General features: G+C 32.5%; 1 protein-coding gene across 4 annotated transcripts in view; it reads left to right on the top strand.

Moving 5' to 3' along the window:
* The window catches only part of hth (Meis homeobox homothorax), a 393321-nt gene extending 381008 nt beyond the window's left edge, over positions 1 to 12313 (top strand). For all 4 annotated transcript variants that reach the window (XM_072534421.1, XM_072534423.1, XM_072534422.1 and 1 more), the window contains one exon: positions 12109 to 12313. In XM_072534421.1, the coding sequence (XP_072390522.1) occupies positions 12109 to 12167 (59 nt within the window). In that variant the 3' untranslated portion in view covers positions 12168 to 12313. The remainder of the gene's footprint in view (positions 1 to 12108) is intronic.
* Positions 12314 to 24201: the final 11888 nt, after the last annotated feature.

Raw genomic sequence — 24201 nt, forward strand, 5'->3', positions numbered from 1 at the left:
AATCTAGCAGACATCTGTCTACACATATCCAATCTCCTGTGAACAATATAAAGAATTTCAAAGCATGCATCATGTCTCCTAAGGATTTTCTACTATTGACTCCGATCAACGTTTATTTAAATCGTTATTTTTTGTACGCTGAACACTTTATCTTTCATCTAAAGACAGAGATTGGTCCCGGACAAAAAAGAAACAAAGCTACAGATCCGATCGAATCACAGGACCTCGATAAGGGATTAGACTTCTCGGAAATTTCTCTGTATTTGTTAATTCATCGTTACCAAGCAGCTTATATGCAGCGTCGGGTTAAAACCGAACAAACGTAGGGTATTTAAATATGTTTGATGAATTATTTGAATAGTGGACGAAATTGGAAGTTTGGAAAATCGTGATATATTGATTTTGTTGCTGGTTATCCGGTCTGTTAAATATCCATACTATCTTATTAAAGTTGCCACTCCGTTATATTCTTAGCAATAGCAATAACTAGTGTTAAACGCAAGAGAAATGTTTAAATGATTAAATAAAAAGTAGAGATTTTAAACAGAAGTGAAAAAGATAAAAGTGTCCCATCATTATCACCACTCTAAACTAAAAACTGACTACATAGTTATACTGGAAAGCAATACCTACAAAATCTTAGCTGAAAGTTACTAGATTAGTGCACCAGGGTATAAAAAAAAGTAAAGACCAAATAACATTGTTGTGTTGTGCCAATGCGTCTGGCAGATATTGACTGAAACTGACTGGAAACTCAAAAAATCATCGCACTTTTAAAAATTGAAGCCGCAGAATCTCCCAGTTCACTATTATAACCAACAAGCCGCCTGGATAACTTGTGACTGACAAATCTTCCAAGATTGGTTTAATGAAAAGTTAATTCCCGAAGTAAAATCTTATTTGAAAAAGGAAAAGTTGCCACAAAACGCGATTCTTCTTCTTGATAATACTGTTGCGCATCCCAATGAGGCAGCCCTAAGACTTGATGATGGAAATCTCTTTTTTGTTTTTTTCAGGCCAATCTTACATTCAGTGCTCAACAAATGGATAAGGGTGTAATTAAGATAATGAAACGCTTCTACCGAAGAGAGTTTATGATGAACTTGTTGGATGAAGTAGATCTGATGAAGTTTTGGAAATAGTGATATGTTGATTTCCGTACTTTTGTTCTCTCTGTCAAGTTTCAGAATTTGATTTAGGTAGATATATTGTTGGACTTGTTTTCTCTTGTTGCCATCGATGGTTTTACGTCTGGGGTCGTCTGTGTTTGTCATTGTTTTTGTCATAATCATTTTTAGGCCTGTCTTCGATTTCCTCCACCATAGTTTGTAATTACTAGAATGCGTTCGCTGTAATCACGATGTAGTTGGAGAAGCTAAGGTTGACATTAACGTTGATGCCATATGTTGACCAATTTGTAGTTTTAAAGACTCCTTCTAGGTCTAAATTAAACAGCTTTGACGATATTTCGTTGCCTTGCCGAACTTCCCCCTGGATGAGGATAGGATTTGTGTTTTCTTCTAGTTGTATTATCCTAGTTGCGTTTTCATATATTATGTATTAGTTGCCTATATCTATCTTTAGGTGACGTTACATGGCAAGTTTTCTTTTTTTTTAACACAATTGAGAATTATAAGCTGAGAACATGGGACAGAAATATTAAGGAAAATATATGGAAGATAAAGGATGAAAGCTTGTTAGCATAGAAAAGCCCATAAAGAAGTTAGAGAATTCAACGACAATAACAAAGACGCAAATATTTCCATGTCTTTTGTACATTAAAATATATGGTCCTTGCAGGGACAGCGTGACAAATGAATGGAAGAGCAGATACAACAATGAAATAGAGACTCTCTTCGGGAAAGGAAACATCGTAAGATACATAAAAGCCAATAGATTAAGATGGGCAGGCCACGTGGTACGGAGTGATGACGACAGACTGATTAGCAATATGTTTTGGGAAAGACCAGATGGTAGAAGATCGACAGGAAGGCCTAGAAAAAGGTGGAAGGACGCAGTCAGGGAAGACCTGGAGAAGATGGAAGTAAGGCCATGGGAAATAATAGCACAGGATCCGAATCAATGGAAGGCAATAGTAAACGCGGCAAAAACTCACGAAGAGTTGTAAAAGCCAATGATGATGATGATGATTTTGTACATTAAAAGACAAAAAACAAAGTACAAGAAAGAAATACGCTTTATTAAGTTGAACCCTTTGAGCCTGTGAGACATGCAGATCACTTAGAAAATGATATATAAGTATTACATTCATTGGGGTGAGAGGAGTCCGAGTAGATCATGAACCACTTCACCTCGTCCCAATGCTCCAGACCATTATCTGTCCCCGAGCACGTTGATGCGTTATAGAGGCTACAGATCGGTAAAATACTTGGTACATGGGAGTCCTAGGTACCAAGGACTCCCACATTAAGTACTTCTCCTCGTTAGGCTGGAGAGCGTGAAAGGTATCATTGTAAAAGCATTGAAACGCTCATAGAAAGACTAAGCTCAAAAATTAGTTTCTAAAAAGATGGTGTCTACGTTTCTTGGACTTTACTCTTCTACCTGCTTTAAGCTGATGATGAAAACCAGTAGCTCATTGGTCCCTTAGTTACCAGATCACAATATTATTTTTAAAAGCGCCATTCCATCTTTATCCTTTTTAATAAATTTTTCTACACGAACATAGTTGTTTATACAATGGTCGTATTAATGTTTATATATATATATATATATATATATATATATATATATATATATATATATATTGTTATGATATGTAAAATCGAGAAAAATATTGGTTTGTTTAAAATATTTCAAAGTTCAAAAAACATTAAAATATTTCAGATAAGTAGGATAATATCCAACAAACATTTCGGAGAAGGAAAGTTATTAAAGTCTTGAATTACCTGTACTAAACAAAATGTAAAGCTTTGCATAAATTATTTCTTTGTTATACTCGAGTGACCCGCATAAGTTTAAGTGAAAACAAAAAGACAATTGAACGGGGTTTTCCAAAATACATTAATGCAGTGATTAAAGACAATAGAAGGGATTATAGAAAGTGGTTTTTGTTAGTTTTAAGAATTATAGAAAAATATTATTTGTAAATAAGTTTTAGGAAATTTATAAGTATAGGTAAAAATTTGTTTGTTATCGAAATGGAAAAATGGGGGAATTGTGACGAGTTGTGATTGGCGGAGATTGAAAAAGGTGGGATAAGTATGTAGGAAAAAGTTTAGCGAGATTGAGGAGAGAGAAAAGATAGTCAGTTGGTTTCCAAGTCTGTGAGAGGAACAGTGATTGTTCTCTGGTGGTTCCTGAAATGTAGCAAGCAGTAGTGTTGAATGTTAGTGAGTTTTTGTGGAGTTAGTGTATCTGGCAGAAGCTGAAGAAGCAAAATATTGTAAGTCATATTTCTCTACTTATATTCCAAGAGTCACTGTTCAGGCCAACGAGAGATTCAGTTTATCGTAAAGAGAAGATATTCCAAGAGTCATTTTTCACTCGGGCCAACGAGAGATTCAGTTTATCGAGAGGAGAAAGGCTATCATAATTTGAATGATTTGTGCTTTTGAAGGAGATCATTAAGGACGATATACTTGCAACAATCTGTGTAAGATTGCTGATTACATAGGGAGCGGTTGAGAGGAGATAATATAGTCTACAAGGAACAAGGATTTGGACCACTCATCATCAGAGAGAGATATTTTGTTTTCTGCAGTTTTTTTTCTTTTATTGATAACACAATTTTTACACTTAATTTAGAAAGGATATAAATATTTTGATTAGGAGAGTTAGAATAGTTCGGAATTTTGAGATTTCAATTAATATTGTTTGTACCATAAATTTTGATTGTTCACGTACGGAGAACAAAATTTTGAGAATCCTTATATGAGATTTGTTTATTGAAAACTTTTGAGTGTGAATTATTTCATTATTTTTATTTCAATATATAGTGTTAGATCATATGTGTTTTTTATTATTCCGGTATTCTCTGGACCTTACCTTTCACATGTAATAGCATAGATATTGAAGCACGAATTTAACCCTGAGATAAAAGAATTAAAAATTGTGATAGAGTCATAATCATATCATTTAAATAATTTTAATTAATCAAAAAAATTAATTAGCTAATTATTGCTTGGCGCACCAAGACTAAAAATATCACAATAACTGGCTTCCAAAACGTGGGGCTTGAAAATATCGCAGCTTTACATTTGAAGGAAGGGAAAGAGATCTGGAATAAGTACAGGTGATCCAGAGATAAAAACATATAACATTGAGGGAATTTGAATTTGAAAGTATTTTGACAATTTTTCCAGGGAATATAAATTTGATTTATTGATTGATCGTAGTTAGTGGATATTTACTGCTATTGAATTATTTGATTTTATTTTCTTTACCAATAGTACATTTGATATTTATTTTGAATTATTTGAATTTTACTGATTGCATATTTGATATTTGTCGTGAAAATTTAATACATTTGGGGAGAAATATTGTCGTGTTCTGAAACATATAGAGTGTTGTAAAATTTCACATTTGGCGGGGACAAAAAACAGTAACGAAAAGAAACAACATGTCGACCACAAGGAGTCAAAGCAAAATGCAAGAAAGGAAGGAGGATAACAGAGAAGAGGAAACAATTGTTGAAGAAGGATCGGATAATGAAGGAAATGTTACAATAGTTGAGGAGAAAAAAGAATTATCAGGAATAGAGAAAATATTACAACTAATGCAACTACAGACACAACAAATACAACAGACACAACAAATACAAGAATCAACAAAACAAACAATGAATGAAACAGCAAAGAGAATGGAAGAAAACCAACGGGAAACAAGACAAGCAATAGAACTAAATAACAGGAATATAGAGCAGCGTTTGGAAAACTATGAACAAGAAATTAAAGGATGTGTTGAGGGGATAAAGAAAGAACTGATACAACAGATAGAAGAAATAACCATAAAGAATGCAAAACAAGAGACAGAGATAAAAGATATCCAAAATACGATGAAGGAAATAAAGATTGTCCAGAAAAAGGAATTAGAACAGTTAGAAGAAAAATTTGAAATGGCGCTACAAGAAGACAGGAAGGACGTAGAAAGAAGATTAAAGCAAAATGAAAAACAAATGGCAGAAATTGAACTAAGAGGGGTAGAGAGAAAAGAAGTTATCATCCATGGAACAAGCGAGGCGAAAATACAATTTGGCGGGGATATTCGGAAAACACACCCAGTACCGTTTGTTAAAAATCTGAAAACCAAATTACAACATATTAGATATTTTGACGATTGCAAAGAAACAATTAGAAACCATTTGAAAGAAGGAGCAGCGTTATGGTATGAAAGCAAGGAAGATGAGTTTGAAAATTGGACAGATTTTGAAAATAAATTTCTCAACTATTTCTGGGGGAAAAATAAACAGAGAGAAATCAACCAAGAGCTACAGAATGGAAAATATCACGAAAAAATGGGAATATCTGAAGAAAGATATGCTTTGCAGATATATAACAATTCAAAATATCTAGAATACAAATATTCTACCGAACAGCTGGTAGAAATGATCAGCAGACATTTTGAGGAAACGTTGGAAGATCACGTGATTTTGAGAAACTATCAAGATATTGATAGTTTGTGCCAATTCCTTCAATTAAAAGAAGCGAAAAGAAAAGAAATGAGAAATAGAAGACAACATGACCAATATAATGGAGCGGAAAGAAGATATTCATCAAATCATGACCAGAGAAACCGACATCCCAGATCAACAAACGAATATAGGCCGAGAAATTACAATAATTACAATAGACAACAAAATTACGATAACAGGAATGACACACAACAGAGAACATATGAAAATCACAATAGGAATAGAGATACACAAAATCCTCCGAATAGGAATACTAACGAACAAAGGGACGATAGAAATAACCAGAGCTTCCAACAACAAAATAGAAGGGAGATGAATCATGTAGCAATAGGAAACGACAGACAAATTTCTAATTCTAATCTAATATTTTTAGATGCATTTATAAAACATAAAGCGATTAAAATTGTGATTGATTCTGGATCGGAGATATCGCTAATCAATAAAAAACTAGTAAAATAATTAAATTTGGACAGATTTGTGTATAAGATTCCTAGGGTTGATTTAGTGGGTGCAAACAATAAAAATTTGACGACAGTAAACGAAGGCTTGGGAGTACAGATAAGAGTGGGAAACAAATTCCATATTATGAAATGTGTGGTGATTGAAGATTTAAATCATGATATGATAGCGGGAATTGATGAATTGAGGAAAAAAGATATCACCATAAATTTTTCGGAAAATAAACTGGAAATCAGAGCAGAACCAGACAACACAGGAGAAGAAAAGCAAACAGATAGGAAAACAAATTCTGGAAGGATCAATGCACAGGAAAAACGCAAAGAAATCGATATGACTGTGGAGGATAAACCGAAAGTACAAGAACAAGATCTAACAGAAAAGAAAAAGAGAAGGAAGAAAAAGAAGAAGAGTTCGAAAAGAAAGCAGGAAAATAAGATGGAGACCAGAGAAAAACAGGAAATAGAAGGTACAGAAGAATTGTTGGCAACCGACGATAAAACAGAATGGAAGCAGGAAGAAAAAGAAGATATCATCAGAGAAATGAAAGGAATAGAAACATGGTGCTCGGAATACCAAAGGGAATTAGAGGATAAAAAGAAAACAGAAGAAAAAATGGCACTGATGGACGAGAATCCAGAATTTTGTGAAGAAGTATTATGGACAGTGAACACATGTGAACAAAAGGTGGATGAAAGAAAAATAAATTGTGGAAAAAACATGGAGAAGGAAATAGAGAAGATTTTAGAAAACCATGGAGATTTTGTTAATAAAGTAAATCAAGTGGTTAAAAATTATGAACTTTCTTCTAAGGGAAAATACTTGGAAAAATTTAAAACGAAAATATATCCAATCCCGTATAAAGACAGGCAATATACGGGGTATTTTAACATTCACGACATTTGTCAGTATCATAAGTAGATTTTAATAACATAGTGAAATAATTTGATCCTAGAAAACTTTTGTCATTTTTAAAATTTAACAAAGAGTTTTCGGCAGATCAAATGGCGGGGATTTGTTATGATATGTAAAATCGAGAAAAATATTGGTTTGTTTAAAATATTTCAAAGTTCAAAAAACATTAAAATATTTCAGATAAGTAGGATAATATCCAACAAACATTTCGGAGAAGGAAAGTTATTAAAGTCTTGAATTACCTGTACTAAACAAAATGTAAAGCTTTGCATAAATTATTTCTTTGTTATACTCGAGTGACCCGCATAAGTTTAAGTGAAAACAAAAAGACAATTGAACGGGGTTTTCCAAAATACATTAATGCAGTGATTAAAGACAATAGAAGGGATTATAGAAAGTGGTTTTTGTTAGTTTTAAGAATTATAGAAAAATATTATTTGTAAATAAGTTTTAGGAAATTTATAAGTATAGGTAAAAATTTGTTTGTTATCGAAATGAAAAAATGGGGGAATTGTGACGAGTTGTGATTGGCGGAGATTGAAAAAGGTGGGATAAGTATGTAGGAAAAAGTTTAGCGAGATTGAGGAGAGAGAAAAGATAGTCAGTTGGTTTCCAAGTCTGTGAGAGGAACAGTGATTGTTCTCTGGTGGTTCCTGAAATGTAGCAAGCAGTAGTGTTGAATGTTAGTGAGTTTTTGTGGAGTTAGTGTATCTGGCAGAAGCTGAAGAAGCAAAATATTGTAAGTCATATTTCTCTACTTATATTCCAAGAGTCACTGTTCAGGCCAACGAGAGATTCAGTTTATCGTAAAGAGAAGATATTCCAAGAGTCATTTTTCACTCGGGCCAACGAGAGATTCAGTTTATCGAGAGGAGAAAGGCTATCATAATTTGAATGATTTGTGCTTTTGAAGGAGATCATTAAGGACGATATACTTGCAACAATCTGTGTAAGATTGCTGATTACATAGGGAGCGGTTGAGAGGAGATAATATAGTCTACAAGGAACAAGGATTTGGACCACTCATCATCAGAGAGAGATATTTTGTTTTCTGCAGTTTTTTTTCTTTTATTGATAACACAATTTTTACACTTAATTTAGAAAGGATATAAATATTTTGATTAGGAGAGTTAGAATAGTTCGGAATTTTGAGATTTCAATTAATATTGTTTGTACCATAAATTTTGATTGTTCACGTACGGAGAACAAAATTTTGAGAATCCTTATATGAGATTTGTTTATTGAAAACTTTTGAGTGTGAATTATTTCATTATTTTTATTTCAATATATAGTGTTAGATCATATGTGTTTTTTATTATTCCGGTATTCTCTGGACCTTACCTTTCACATGTAATAGCATAGATATTGAAGCACGAATTTAACCCTGAGATAAAAGAATTAAAAATTGTGATAGAGTCATAATCATATCATTTAAATAATTTTAATTAATCAAAAAAATTAATTAGCTAATTATTGCTTGGCGCACCAAGACTAAAAATATCACAATAACAAAAATATCACAATAATATATATATATATATATATATATATATATATATATATATATATATATGTGTATATATGTATAGTTTTTTGTTTAATTTCTCTATTGCATTCTGCTGTATTATAAAAACAATGTTGTGGCACTGTCGATAATCTATGAATTATTAACACTTAATTCGTAATAAATTGTGCAAAATACGCGGATTACTTAAAATTTATTGCTCTACGAGATGTACGAATATAAAATACATAATATAATAAACTTGTCGATTACACTGATACATTGTCGGTGAAGAGCGTATGTTTAATGCGTTTGAATGGGAAAAATCTGTTGTAATACGCTCCTAGAATTTTTATTTAAATACACTCTGTTTGTAAACATCTCAAATCTCTGATTGGATAAAACGTGGAATTGCAAAGGTTATCGCTATTGGGTAGTTATATTGTACCGGTTGTTTTTCAAGCAATTAGCAAGAAATTTACAGAAATATGCATTTGATTATCAACAATTATTTATATCGAAATGCTTACAGTTTATTAATTGGAAAAATGCAACTTGCACAATATTTGTTAAGTTAAGTGTAATCTGCGGCAATATCTTTTCTAATTGCAGTAAAATACGCAGCGATCAGCATCAGGAATTACTAATCTAATCATTCTCTTCATAATTTACATATGAATTCAAGAATATTACAATTTTCAACGTTTTTCTTTGCTCAAACTTTTTCATTGATACTTGGTGTTCGATTCTCCACCTCTACTGCGTTTAAACCAGGTTCCATCTACTCGTTTTCTTCGTTTCTTTAAGATATTTTAGGAATCTTTATCAAGATATTCTAGACCTCTCTATCCGTCTAGTACAGGAAGCAATTCTATTATTTTTATAATCTCTTATTCGTATTCCCAATTCCTTTGCCTTTTTTCCACATTTTAGTACGTTTTCAAGTATATTTTAAAGATCATTGTGATGTTGAACATTCCTGTGAGAAACCTGTAAATTTTGGTTTTCTGCTTTTTTCTTTTCTAGTAAGGTGTTGTATTAGTTTATAAATGTGGTCTATTTTTGATTGATTTATGAGACGTAATTTTTATTCTATTCGTGCTTTATAGCACATGGTCTGGAATTTTTCTTCCTTACGTTTTTTCAGAAACTTTTAGGAAATATAATTTCAGGCTATGCCCTATAAACCCCGAATTTCAGCATTAGAAAACGCCGCGCCGTATGACAATACTATCTTAGTTTACTGAACTGAAAGGAAAATTAAACACAAAGCTATTTTCTTCTCTTCCTTCTTCTTCCTTAGCTTTTTTATTTTCAGGGGTCACTATTCCTTAGTCTGTGTCGCCACTTATTTCTGTCCATCCTCTTCCTAGTTTTTCCCCAAGCAATTCTGTGTCCCCAACCATTTATCTACCTCCTCCCTCTTCAATAGCCCTTCTCCAATTCTCTAACTTCTCCTCCAGCATATCTTTGCCCAACATCGGTTCTTAATAACAATCTTCCATCCGCACTCGTAATCTGTCGCACCTGGGTTAAGTCCTTTGATGATTTGTCCCTTGCTTTAGCAATGCTGTATAACCTTTTCATCCCCTCAGAGGTTTCCAACTCTTCATATTGCTATGCAGACGATGTTTCCTTATCACTAGCTACAGTGTGCTTTGCTTCACGCTTTTTGACCTTGTATATATCCTTATCTTCTCTCTTTTAGGTCTGTCATACCTTTTTGTAGCCTCTTTCTTCTCTCTAACCTTCTGCTGCACTTTATTGTTCCACCACCAAGTATCTTTGTCTCTAGGAGAGGCTTTACCAGATGTTTTTCCTAACACTTCCACTTCCTCTCCCACTCGCACCACAACTTTACTGTTGGCTTCCCACCAATCATTTACTATTCATTTCATCAAGTTCTTCCAGCACTCTACTCTTAAAGACTTCTTCTACACAGCACAAAATCTATCTGACTTTCCTTTCCCCCGTAACTATAGATATCATACTGGTCTTCAGTCTTCATAAAAAACCTATTAATGATAGACAAATCCCATGCCACTGTCTCATATCAAATCCCATGTCAATAATACTATTTCCTTCATCATTTCTTATTCCCATCCCCAAACCTCCGCGAACACGTTCTATTCCCGCTGTTCACCAGTATGTCCATTCAAATCTTCTTCTTCTTCTTAAAGTGCCCTCTCCTCAATGGAGGTTGGCTACTACAATTTTAAAATCTTCTCTATCTTCAGCTGTTCTTATTAGCTGTTCAAAATTTAGCCCTGTCCATTGTCGGATGTTTCTGAGCCATTCAAATCACCTCCAATAAAAAACTCAAAGCTATAAGGGATCCTAAATATCAACTAAAAAATCAAATAGAGTCATAGTTAAGGTAAGAAAGCAAGGCAAGTTACTTAAATTATTAATTGCGCAATTATTATAAAATCCCTATTTTCTTAATTCTATTGCCCTATTCATTAAATATCTTTAATGTGAAGATACCGTTTCTTCCAAATAACTCGCATGGACCATCGTATCCTTAAGGTTTTATTACTTTATATTGAATATCAAAGTGTGAAGATATTAAATGAATTTAATAGGCAACTCAATATTTTACGGCGTATTTAAATGCTCATACTAATCGATAAACTTAATTTTTATAGCCTTTTAATGATTTCCTGAAAAATATTCAGAAAATAAATACATGCATTTCTTTTTTATTGCTTCTCAACAATATTAAATTATATATATATATATATATATATATATATATATATATATATATATATATATATATATATAATAGGCTAAAAGGGTAGGAAAAAATGACAATCTTCGATACATAAACATCACAATGAAAATTTAAGCTACATTTTAAAAATAAACAGGGTTCGGCCGCCGACTGTCGGTTCCTTCATTCATCCGGAGGCGGCACACCGTTAGGGATTTTCTCTTAATCGTACTCGGTGGCAATGGGGCGGAAAATTTGATTTCGGTCGACACGGCAGAACGGCCTGACACCGGAATTTGCATAATCGTTTTCTACCGCCTCCCGTCACTGCCACTAATTAAAAATGTATGGCACGCCATCTCCTTTTTCCCAGTCAATATTTGATGAGGCGGCCCGGACCGTCCCCGGCAGTTGTCACTGTCAACGAGATAGCGTCCTTTCGACACCTTTTTCTGAATGATATAATTCAAGTCAATTTTTATATTCGGGCTTATTTTAATCTTTGCAGCCAATGAGTTACAGCTACAAACCTGATTTACTGTAAATAAAAAAAATATGTACTTCAGAAGAACAGAACTGACGTTTAAGAACCAAGAAAAAACTAACATAAGCTACAAAATAAATCAGCGGTTGATAAAGAGATAAAAATGTGGAATGACAATAACTACAACTTTACTTTACAAATTGGTTACATAAAATAGATTAACACTCTACCCAAAATTTAGTTGTTAATCTCAGTAATGTTGCTAGAACCCTAGGATGGATAGGATTGACTTAAAAAAAAATTAAATTATTGAATAATAATATAATATTATTTATTCATTTAATATTACTGATATTTATCATATTTTTTTTTTGTTTCAGATGCTATGGGTAAGTGGTCCACTAGACATTCACTGCAGATGTCTTTCTACCACTATTAACAATAGTTTGAGGTCAGGTAGGACGAGTAGACTTGACGTTTTTTCCTGTATTAATTGTCATATTTTACCTATTAGTTATTTATTAGGAATGTTTTGTCATTATTTTTATTACTTATTGTAGTTTTTTGTTTGAAAATAAAAATACAGTTATTAGATCAGTAATTTTTAATATCGTACTTATAGTATTTGTATCAATCGATAATAAATAATTTATTGAGGGATTTTTGCACTTAACTTTAATATATTCATTAAAATCACGTCTATGTAGTAATTTTACTACAAAAAGTTTACTATTTTTTAGTAAGTATAATACATTATAATTATATTGTAATTGTAATGTATATTATAAATTAATCTGCCGAAAGAAAAAAGTTCTTTATAAAAATATATTGAATGTACTACTGTGTATAATTTACTGCGTTACTATAACTCATAGAATATGATTGAGTTGATATAATATTGTTTAAAGGACAAAAAATATCCACACTTCAACAATTACATGATATATTGCAGTCATTTGATTATCATAAAATTGAATTTTATAAAACATAATATAAATCGTAACGATATAAAAATAAACATAAAAAGTTATAAAAACGCAACTTTTTATATAATGGGATATTATGGAACTGAACGTTTTATTTAACCAGATTTAGTCTCGTCACAATAATGGTTACATTAGGTCTTTCAGTGATGGTACTACATTACAATTTCTAAACTAGGAAAAGTCAACTCAAAAGACAGATTCACACCAGATTCATCTTCTTTTTTGAATATTTTTTTATTTGTAACCATTCTTTCATATCTTTCTTTTTTGGTGCTGTTGTCGGATTTTTTTGGGCTGTGATATGCTGTATTATCCATTACAATGAGAGCGTTTTTTGGTAATTTTTGCACGATATTACTAAAGCAATTTTCAAAAACAGATGCCTTCTTTCCTTCGTGGTAATATTCTGCCTTTCTTGACTCAATTAATTCCCTTCTTTCATAATTTCTTCCACGTCGATAATTCAAATATAGAACTCCACATCTTAATTTGAACAGCCAAGAATGTTCCCAAAATGTTCCATTTCCAGTAGATAATACATGTTTACTCCTTCTTCCCTCAGTTGTTTGTAGTGTCCACAAAAATTTGATTCGAGCGCCCTATTCTTAGCTTGACACTGTATCTCCTCCTTCTTTTTTGCTATCATACTGTTAATCATACTAGGCCAGCTATCTCTGCATTCCCATTCATACCTTACCTCAATACTATTTTTTTATACAAAATCTTTTGATTATTTCCACCTTATCGTACACAAAAACTCCATACCTGAGACACATAAGTCTAAATTGATCTTACGACCGACTCATACACTGTTATTTTAGTCAAAAAGGGTATATCAACCGTAGACACTAAACTACTCCAAGCCGTGTGAATCGTCTCTTTTGCCAAACTCTGGCACTTTTTTAGATGAGCTTTAATGACAACGACAGCTTGGGTGTTAATATCATTCTTAAATAATCATAGTTATTCACTTCCTCTAATACTCGATCATTCAATTTCCAAGATTTCCTGATCACACCACCTCCTCTTCTGAATACAAGAATTTTGGAGTTAACTTTCTCATATAATAACTATTCTGCAAAATTAACCTGTTACCTGTTTTATTTTTGCTACCATGGCTGTTATTTGCATTTCAGGATTTTTAATTTTTATTTGTTTATACATATTTATAATGCATTGTTTTTCACTTGATGATAAAGTGGCCCAAATCAGCTCGGCGCTTTTTTGTTTGAGAAGGGCAATTAAAACTGGTACATGGAATTCATATTTTTAGTTTAATAACACTAATACGTCGCTAAAGAACGAAAAAGAACTGTTTTTATATTATTATAAATGCGACTAAACATCTAAAAATTAAAACACAAAAAATTGTTTATATAACTTAATTAACCTATAAATTTTAAATGTAAATAGTGTCAAAATTTCATAATTTAGTGGAGTGAACTTACCTGCAGTTGGACCAATTACAAACAAGCATTATGGCGCGGTGAATTTGAATTACTCCTCGTAGTTTAAAAACAAGATTTGGTAACTGAAGGAATTTTTGGTTGTTTAATACGTAACATCCTTGGTCTATATATAAATGAAAGCAAAACAAAATATATGGAGTGCACAAAATCGAATGAACATGAGAATCTGAAGGTAGACAACCATACCTACAAATATGCCTCCACTTTTCCCTACCTATGCTCAATAATAAATGACAACAACAACATCAGTCAAGAAAAAGAAGCACGGATTCTTAGCGGTAATAAGTGCTTTTATGCATACAAAGACTTAATGAAAAGTAAGTTACTGAATCGTGAGTCTAAGCTGAGAATCTACAAAACAGTAATTAGACCAGTGGTCACATATGGATGTGAAACGTAGACCCTCTCCACCACTGATGAAAATCAACTGAGAATATTTGAGCGCAAAATACTAAGGAAGATATTTGGACCAACCCAATGCAGCGATGGTTCGTTGAGAATTAAAATGAACCACGAGCTGGATGAACTAATGCAGAGCGCAGATATTGTCAGATTTGTAAAGTCACAAAGACTAAACTGGCTTGGTCACCTAGAAAGAATGCCAGATAATCGAGCTGTAAAAGTAGTCCAGAGATGGAAGCCCCAAGGAAACAGAACAAGAGGAAGGCCCCGTAAAAGATGGATAGACGACGTAGAGAGGGATCTTAAAACCATGAACATCAGGCAGTGGCGAAAGAAAGTATCCGACAGGGCAGAATGAAAGAACATTGTTAGGCAGGCCAAGACTCACAAAGGGTTGTACCGCGATTAGAATAAAAAGAAGAAGAATACGTAACATCCAAGATTTTAGATAAAATTTCTGTGAAAGTTTTATAATGCCTTCTATTACGTGCTCAGTTGTTGATTTGTAATAGTTATTCCCCCTGTTTTGTGTCGTACAAGAGTTTGTTGGTAGCTTTTTATTGACTTATTTAATGCCTTGTGTCTAGTTAAAAAATGTAATTTATCAATATTAAAACCCTGTTTTGTAATCATCTTATTCTGATTTGTGACTTAACATATTGTATTTGAAATGAAACTCCACTACGAAGATGAAAAACTCCGCAAATTATATGCTTAGGAAAATTTAAAAACACGCAGAAAGCCTCAATTGTATTGACGACACTTGTCCCAAGAAAAAACGTATTTAACCGAAAATTAAACAAAATACAAAAAACTGAGACACAAAAGAGTAGAAATAACATCAAACAGAAATAAAATCCTCGAAATAGTCAAAGAATGCTACAAAAATTCGCAGAAAAACCTATAAGTGAACACACTTAAAGAGACAAAAAGAAGCGAGGAGTGATTAACTCAGGTTCAGATGCCAGATATTTCAAAGTAAGCCAAAGCGTCAAATACTCCATTTTTATTCAGGAGACCAATTATTTTAAATCCGTTTTAACTATAGCTAACTAAAAAGCGCGTATTGAAATAAAAATAAATAGTTTTTCAGAACAAAAATAGGATCAAAATGCGTGCTAAGTGAATTTGGCAATTATTTCCTGAAATATCTACACATTTTAACCGTCTAAATACTTAAAAAAAAAAACTAAATGTTCTACGAGCATCTATTTTTATCTCCCTTCCGAATATCACTCATTTCAATTTTCATTATGACTTATCAGACACTTCAGATTTAATAATGTACGGATCATTTTTAAAATTTATTTCCTAGTTATTAATCGTGTTATACTAACATCCACACTAGTGCCGTGCCACGCCAATGTTTATATTAGAGTAGTCCATAAATTATGTATATCAATACGACAGAGCTTAATTGTGATAAACGCTGTATACTCGAATGGACATGCTTTCCTATTAGCATCCATTTACATGTTCATAAATTCTTGCGCGGAAACCCAATATGTCACGCTGATGTAAAAATACTTTTAGGTGAAATTTGTGTCATTGTAGGTAATTAATACAAAACGCAATTCGCATAAAAAATGTAACGGTAATGGTATTTGTTGCTGTAATTTGTGTTGTATAACATATCACTAATTCAAATAGGGTTTAAAGTTTATATGTACATCCAAAGAACTTGATATATCAATAATATAACACAGTATATTATTGATATTATAATATAAATCACGGTGACTAAATTGTTGTCCCTTTTTAAACGAGATTTGATGACTAATATTGAAATAAATTAACCCTAATTGAATAGGTACTTTGAGAATTTTTTCAAACTTCAGATTTTTTTTTTTGAGAAATGTATGAAACTCTTTCTCCAGTTCGATTCTCTTCAGTTTTATGTTACATTTACAAATTGCCCAACTTCTTTGCGATGTAATTTGTATTGTTGTTGGCTTAGTTATGCCAAACTGTTTTTTTTTTCTTGTAGAAAATACAAAGCAAATAATTTTAGCTGCTACAAAATAAAAAAAAATGCCGCGTTCTTGTTAAATTAAGATTAACTTGAATTTATTATTTATGATGAATACAACTTCAAGTTGGCACAGTGGCGCACCCAGGGGGGGTTTTGGGGGTTAAACCCCCACCCCAGGACCCTATTCCGACACTGTTACTCACACATTTTAAGGAGATGCTCACAGATTTTAATGTTTTAGCCGCTATCGCTTTATTAAATTAAATGGCCAAATATATGGCCTAGGAGGACAAATTCGTTAAACTTCCCGTGCTCGAATCGGTATCAATAAAGTGTTATGATCATTTCGGCCTATCCCAGCCTCATCAGACACTTCGGCTGATACAAATTCAAACTCAGAAAGTCCAACGAATGTCTCCCAAAACTTCACTACAACAGTAGTTACCTTACAAAGGCGCTACCTGCTTTGGCGGCCGTGAACGAGTGTCCTCTGTGCTATGCGAAATGTGTAAAAGATAAAATCTTTTAGCGAAAGCCGCTATCGCTTTATTAAATTAAATGGTCAAATATATGGCCTATGAGGACAAATTCGTTAAACTTCCCGTGCTCGAATCGGTATCAATAAAGTGTTATGATCATTTCGGCCTATCCCAGCCTCATCAGACACTTCGGCTGATACAAATTCAAACTCGGAAAGTCCAACGAATGTCTCCCAAAACTTCACTACAACAGTAGTTAGCTTACAAAGGCGCCACCTGCTTTGGCGGCCGTGAACGAAAACGATATGATAATATATATATATATATATATATATATATATATATATATATATATATATATATATATATATATATATATATATATATATATAAATAAATGTGGAAAAGATGGTTCATTGGGCTAGTAGCTAAGTATTAAAAGCCAAAGTGTACTCTTATCAACGATAAGATATCCTTATATTTCGTTAGATTTCTCTAACATCTTCAGACGAAAGCTATAATAGTGTTACAAAATGCACAAAAATCCTGTGTAAAACTTTTTTTCAAAATTATACACGACCCAAACAATCCAAGTGTATATATCTAATGTGACAATTTAAAATTATTTATATAATTAACATATATTTATGGACAAACAATTAGTAAAATACACTGAACAGATATCACATGTAGTTTGCAGCATTCCTTGTAATGCGACTAACAGTAAATACATTGGTCAAACTTCTAGACGTCTCAAACACCGCATCACTACCCATAAACGTGACTGTAGTCTTTCTATTGTAGCTTTCGTCCGAAGATATTAGAGAAATCTAACGGAATATAACGAAATCTGATAAGAGTACACTTTGGCTTTTAATATTCAGCTGCTAATCCAATGAACTACCTTTTCGACATTTCCGCCAGTGGCGTAGAATTTGGGAAGTTGTCAACCTTTTACTTTTTCCTGTTGTACGCCTCTGCTAACAGCCACAAACGTTTGTTTAACATAATTTAGTAGAGCGTAACGTGCCTTCACTTCCTGGCAAGTATGACATGGATGTGTCAAATAGTTTTGAAGTATTAGTTATAAATAGTTTTTAAATTTAGTTAAAATATTTCCAATAAATAATGAAACACCCTATATATATATATATATATATATATATATATATATATATATATATATATATATATATATATATATATATATATATATCTGTTGGTACAAGTATAAAAAAGTCATATTGTTTTATAGAAAAATTGTTCACCTAGTTCCTCTCCCTAAACCATCCCCGAGTCTGGAGGGAATAAGTGACGTGTTGCAATATTCTGAGACCGTCACCAGGTCCTTTTGACACACGCGGACTGCATAACGATCACGATGATGGGATCACGTAATCTATTTGCGGTAGAGGATGAAACTATGGGTTTCTTTCTGACGTGGGTAGACTGACCGATGGACCGAATTTTCTGTTAAGAAGAAATTGATGACTCGAGGGAACGAAAGACACCGACTAGATTCACTTAATTTGATGACTTATGTAATAATGTTAGTTTCTTTCTGCAGTAATGGATTACTGAAATAATGGGCATGTGGTAAGAGTTGCTAACAAGAAGAAAAATAAAATGAAATTATCTAAAAAGGGATTAAACAACGTAAATAACTATTATTTACATGCTTGCATTATTTAAAAAGGGTTGTTTGTTGCCAATATATACTAAAAACAACAACAATAGACGACAACAATACTAAATCTACTATACTGTGTTTGAAAATGATTGACATTTTTCTATTTCTCTATAATAAAGTAAAAAAGAAATTATATTTTTTACTTATATATTTTAGTTAAAGAAACAGGAAGTGAGAACTTAAAACCAAAGGGAAGAAAACTTAAAGATTGGATAACTGAACAAATACTACTTTTAATAAGAAGAAAATCATTCAAAACAAAAAATAAAATTAAATATAAAGAAGCTGATCGATTAATAAAGAAGAAAATGAAAGAGGTTAAAGAGAGATGTTACGTGAGCAGTGCCAATAACTGGAAGAATTTGAAAAATAGTACGACTTTTTTAACATGATAACAGAACTAAGAAGCTTACATGAATGAGAAAACCAGTCAACTAAAAGATGAAAGTGGTGGACTTATAAATTTAAACCAGAAAATGCAGAGAATAACAGAATATATAGTACAGCTCTTTGAAGACAAAGGGAGAAAAGAAACACCAAAAGAATTAAAGATTATACTGGGCCTGACATTATAAGAGAAGAAATAAAATATGTATTGAAACAAGCTAAAAGTGAACAATCTCCTGGACATGATGTAATTTTCATCGAATTACTCAACATTGTAGACATTAAGTCTACTTAGTCTTAACTTAGTTTTGGATTTATTCAATACAATATATTGAACCGGAATAATACCTGTTCAATGGCTCCAATCGAAATTTATACTTCTTCTTAATAAAATAAGGAAGTTGGAGTAATTGGGGAACAATATGAGAGGTGAAAAATACGAACTGTTAAGGAATATAATGCAGGGAAAAATCAAAAGCAGTAACCAACAAAATTATAGTTGTAAGAATGTATAGAATCATGTCAGAAGTTTAGCAGATGAACAACAGTGTTTTCGTAGTGAAAGATCGTGTACATATGCAATATTCGTTAAAGATGTAATTCATCTTCTGTATAATAGAGAAGTTCCCCTAAATATAATAAAAACTATCGAAAACATCTATCAAAACAACAAAATGGAAGTCAGAAGAGATGGACAACTTACAGAACCCTATAGAGATAGGCAGCGGAATATGACAAGGGGATTCATTGAGAACCATGCTCTTCAATTTGATCATGGATGAAATTACCAAAAGGAAGAGGATATAAAATGGGAAACAAAGAAATAAAAATACTCTGTTACGCATACGATGCAATATTGATAGCCCAAGATGAAGATAATCTGCAAAGACTGGTCCACAGATTTAACATAAGAGAAAAACAATTTAATATGACAATCTCATCTAAGAAAACTAAAACAATAGTAGTAGCAAAGAACTAACCAGATTTAAAATAGAAATTGATGGCATCAGTATTGAACAAGTAATGGAAATAAAATACTTGGGAATTAGACTGTCTAACTATGGAAACTTGGACAAAGAAGTGATAAATCAAGTACAAAAAGCAAATAGACTGACAGGATTACTTAATAACACTATATGGCGAAACAGACACATTAACACTGAGATGAAGTCAATAATTTATAAAGCCAGTGTAAGACCAATAATGACATATGCCTCAGAAATAAGACCCGACACATAACGCCATAACGCAAAGGCTACTGGAAACGGCAGAGATGAGGGTAATGACAAGAATTACAGTAAATACGCTGAGAGATCGAAAGAGAAGTGAAGACATTAGAAGAAAATGTAACGTATATAAATGAATGGACACAAAATAGAAAAAAAGAATGGAGTAATCACATAAGCATAATGGAGGAGACCCATGTAATCTGGAGATCATTTGTTTATTGTAATACTGACCTAAATCCTTAAGGCTTACACACCTGCATTTTGTATTTTATTCGAAGTTTGTCGTGGTGACCACATTACTGTTTTTATGGATTTTTGTAGAAAACTGTGACACAAAATCGTCTAAACATGTGCTATTATGGATTTCCAAGTGTAGTATCATAAAAAAAAATAAATCAGACAGCAGGGAGAAAACAATATAGAATCGTAAGCCATATTTTGTATATTCATGATTAATATCTTCCTCTCATCTCATTATACGATTTGAGTAGAACAGATCTGACATTTTTATTATACTTTCCAAGATTGATAATAAAAAAAGCATAAAATGTTATTACTTTTAGACCACTCCTTTAAATACTTTTCATAGCGGCACATTAAGGCTTACCTAGCAGTTGAAAAAACTTGTTCCGACATTAAGTCCTATTCTTATCCTTGTCTGCGTTTTGAGTTTCCGAAATTCGCGTGGTTCGAATTCTTCGCAAGCTTCTTTGTTACCTCGAGGAGCTGTTGTGTAATTAGTAGGAGCTAAAAACACGATGATACTTTATAAGACATCACAGCGGCTTTCTTCACATTAACTTCGTCAAGAGACACGTTCCAGCCGTTTTTGTCGTTAAAGATTATTTTAGAATTATCAGTCAACACCGGGCTATACCAGATCCTCTTTAAATTCTATTTATTGGGTATAATAGTGTTCGAGTTTATTGTAAATTTATAAATACTATTGATATGTTACATATTTATTCAAAAGTTATGAATCACTGAAAGCAGAAGAATAAATCAGTAAAATAAGACTCAAAATGAACTTTTGTGAACACACAAAATTATAAATCTTAACGGCAACTATTTGCAGCGACCATATTGACAAAACTAGGACGATAATGCAGATTTCTGTTTATGGCCGTGCAGTAGGAATGTATTTAGAATGCCTTCAAGTAAAAATTACTTTAATAGATGGCGATATATATTAAAAATAATAGGTGCGTACTCTTATACACATGCGTGCTCTTATACACACTTACCCTACTAATTGCAATTAAAAAAAATTATAAATTTTGTATAAAATCCTTGTAACGTATATTGTCATCCACCAGAGTTCATTTTTTTTACATTTATATGCTTTTCTAGCAATTAGGTGAAGTTGTGCAATTACGGCAATCTAATGTTTGACATGTTTGGTTTGAACTACTGTAATAATTGTTTTTTAAATGAAATAAAGCTAAAAGGCAGCAATTATAATATAAAGTTTACATATTTACGGAGGCAAGTTTTCCCTCCTAGCACATACCCTAACACCCTTTATCATAATATATCACGTAAGCGCACTCCTGATTAAAGTCGAGGAATTTTTAATTTAATGAAAACTTTTCCGGCTCTGCTTCGTTCTCCTATTGAATAATTAAATCGGGAGCGGCAAATTCACTGCCGCTGCCAGCCCCGCTGCCGCCCCAAAGCCTCCTCGGCTCGTGAGAGTTTCCAACTTTAATTGCAGGCCTGTATAGTGTAGTTAAACAATTGCTTTTCAAATAGCGCCACGAAAATTAGTTAATTATTCTCTAGTGTGACGTCCGCATGACGGAATATGGTGAATTAAATGGCCCCCCTAAGTATATTTACGCAGCAATTATGGATCTTAGGTAACGCACGTAGGTAATAGTAGCTTGTAGTTGAATCAACACAGGCAATTTCCTTGATATCGACCGCCATTTCACAAGAAAATATGATCCTATAATTTCAGGTTTGTCGACAAAACGTTGTGAATTTATGTTATGCTAAGTTCACTACCCTCGCTGGCATTTACTGACAAAAGATTTTTATTTACGAAAAAAGATATACTAAAATCCTCAAAAGAAAGATCTACTATGATTTTATAATATTATGTTATATTTTGTTATTTTATCAAGATATTGTACTTTGAGCCAATTAAAAAAAAACAGTTATCTTATATACTAAAACGCTAGGCCCTTTTCTTGTCCACCACTTTACTCAAAAACCATATTAGATAATTAAAATATTTTTTCGGAATATTATTAGTATTACGTATGAGATTGTCAAGATATACTTTTGGTACAAAAATTCACTTCCGGTTTTGAGATGACCGGAAGTTAAAATTTACTTTAAGTTTTAGACCCCACAATGTATATATGGATCGAAAGGTCTCGTCGAGACGAATCTAAATATGTACTTCCGGTTGCGATCCGACACCGGAAGTGACCCGAAACGCGCATAAAACGTCAAGATAGAGCAAATCTGTCACCGGATTCGTGATCAGCATGCAAAATTAACTGCTAAATGATATCCATGTCGACATTTGATGAACTAAAAATTGCATTCCGGTTTTGAGGTCGACTTCCGGTTTCGTTTTTATTAGTCAAATCAATAGAGAATTCAACGTAGAGTTAAAAAATGTAAGTTCACGAAATTATCATTTATAGTTTTTGAGTTATTGATAAAAATATTTTTACTTCGGTCATTGTATAATATTGTATATTTTTCTCGCAAAATAAAAATTTCATTTAAAAAACTCAATGTCGAGTTGGTCCGCTAGTTAATTTTATTTCAGTTCAATAAATTTGAAGACTACAGAGGAAAAACGCTGTAAGTCAATTTTTTAAATTTTTGGAAAACGCGATTTTTAGATTCAAAACTTCATAATTTATAAATAAACATGCTAAAACACTGTTGTATTGAGTATTTGACATCTCATATATACAAAGTATGATATTATAAAACTGAAATTTCATGTACAGTGGTAACAAGAGAAATTTAAAAAAAAAACGACCAAAGGACTGGAGGAAAAAGGCAAAAGCGCTATAAATGACAAAATACAATATTAATTCAACGAAAGAAAAAAATAAACAGAACTAGACTTGTTTAACTTAACTAAAGCTAAACACATTAATATTATCTGTTAAATGAATCAATAACATTGTAAAATTCTTAAGATAAAAAATAAGTCATGTTTTTTTTAGCTGATCAAAATACATTCTTCCTTTTTCTGAACAAATTTTTTTTAAACTTTGAGATCTTTGTATTTTGCCATTGGAATGGGCAGTGACTCAGTATAGGATCGAGAAGGATAAACGATTTTCCAGTATACGATGGTTCCCTACGTTAATGACAGCAGAAACCATTATTCCATTGTAGGTGTCTCTGAAATAAATTAGTCTGGGATGTTGCTTTGAAATGCTTAATTCTCTTATTGGTCTAGTTTTAAAAGGTGCTTTTGTAGCATACATAGGTGCAAGAAAAGTGTTCCAGCTACGCACCAAGTAGTTATCAACCACTTCTACTTTTTAAGGCGAAGGTTTTTGACGATCCAATTGTAACACTGCTTCCCAATCTTCTGGGGTTTCTGCTGCACTTTTTTGATTAACGTGATGAGTCAAATCTATTTATTTTATGGACTTAATAATGTAGAAACAGGAATACCGTCCAATTTTTATTTTGGCCTCCACGCGAATCACAGAAAATCAGTAAGTTACGAACTTCAGGAGGAAGCTGGATTGTCACATAGTCATACAGAAATGAGCAAGCTTCGTTGGCGCCCTTTCGAGCTACTGTCTCAGGGTACGAGTACATAACAACATCATTATCATCAAGTCGATGGACATTAAAGGAGTAGAAAGACAACTGC

This window comes from Diabrotica undecimpunctata, chromosome 6 (genome assembly GCF_040954645.1).
Source record: "Diabrotica undecimpunctata isolate CICGRU chromosome 6, icDiaUnde3, whole genome shotgun sequence".
Classification (NCBI taxonomy): Eukaryota; Metazoa; Arthropoda; class Insecta; order Coleoptera; family Chrysomelidae; genus Diabrotica; species Diabrotica undecimpunctata.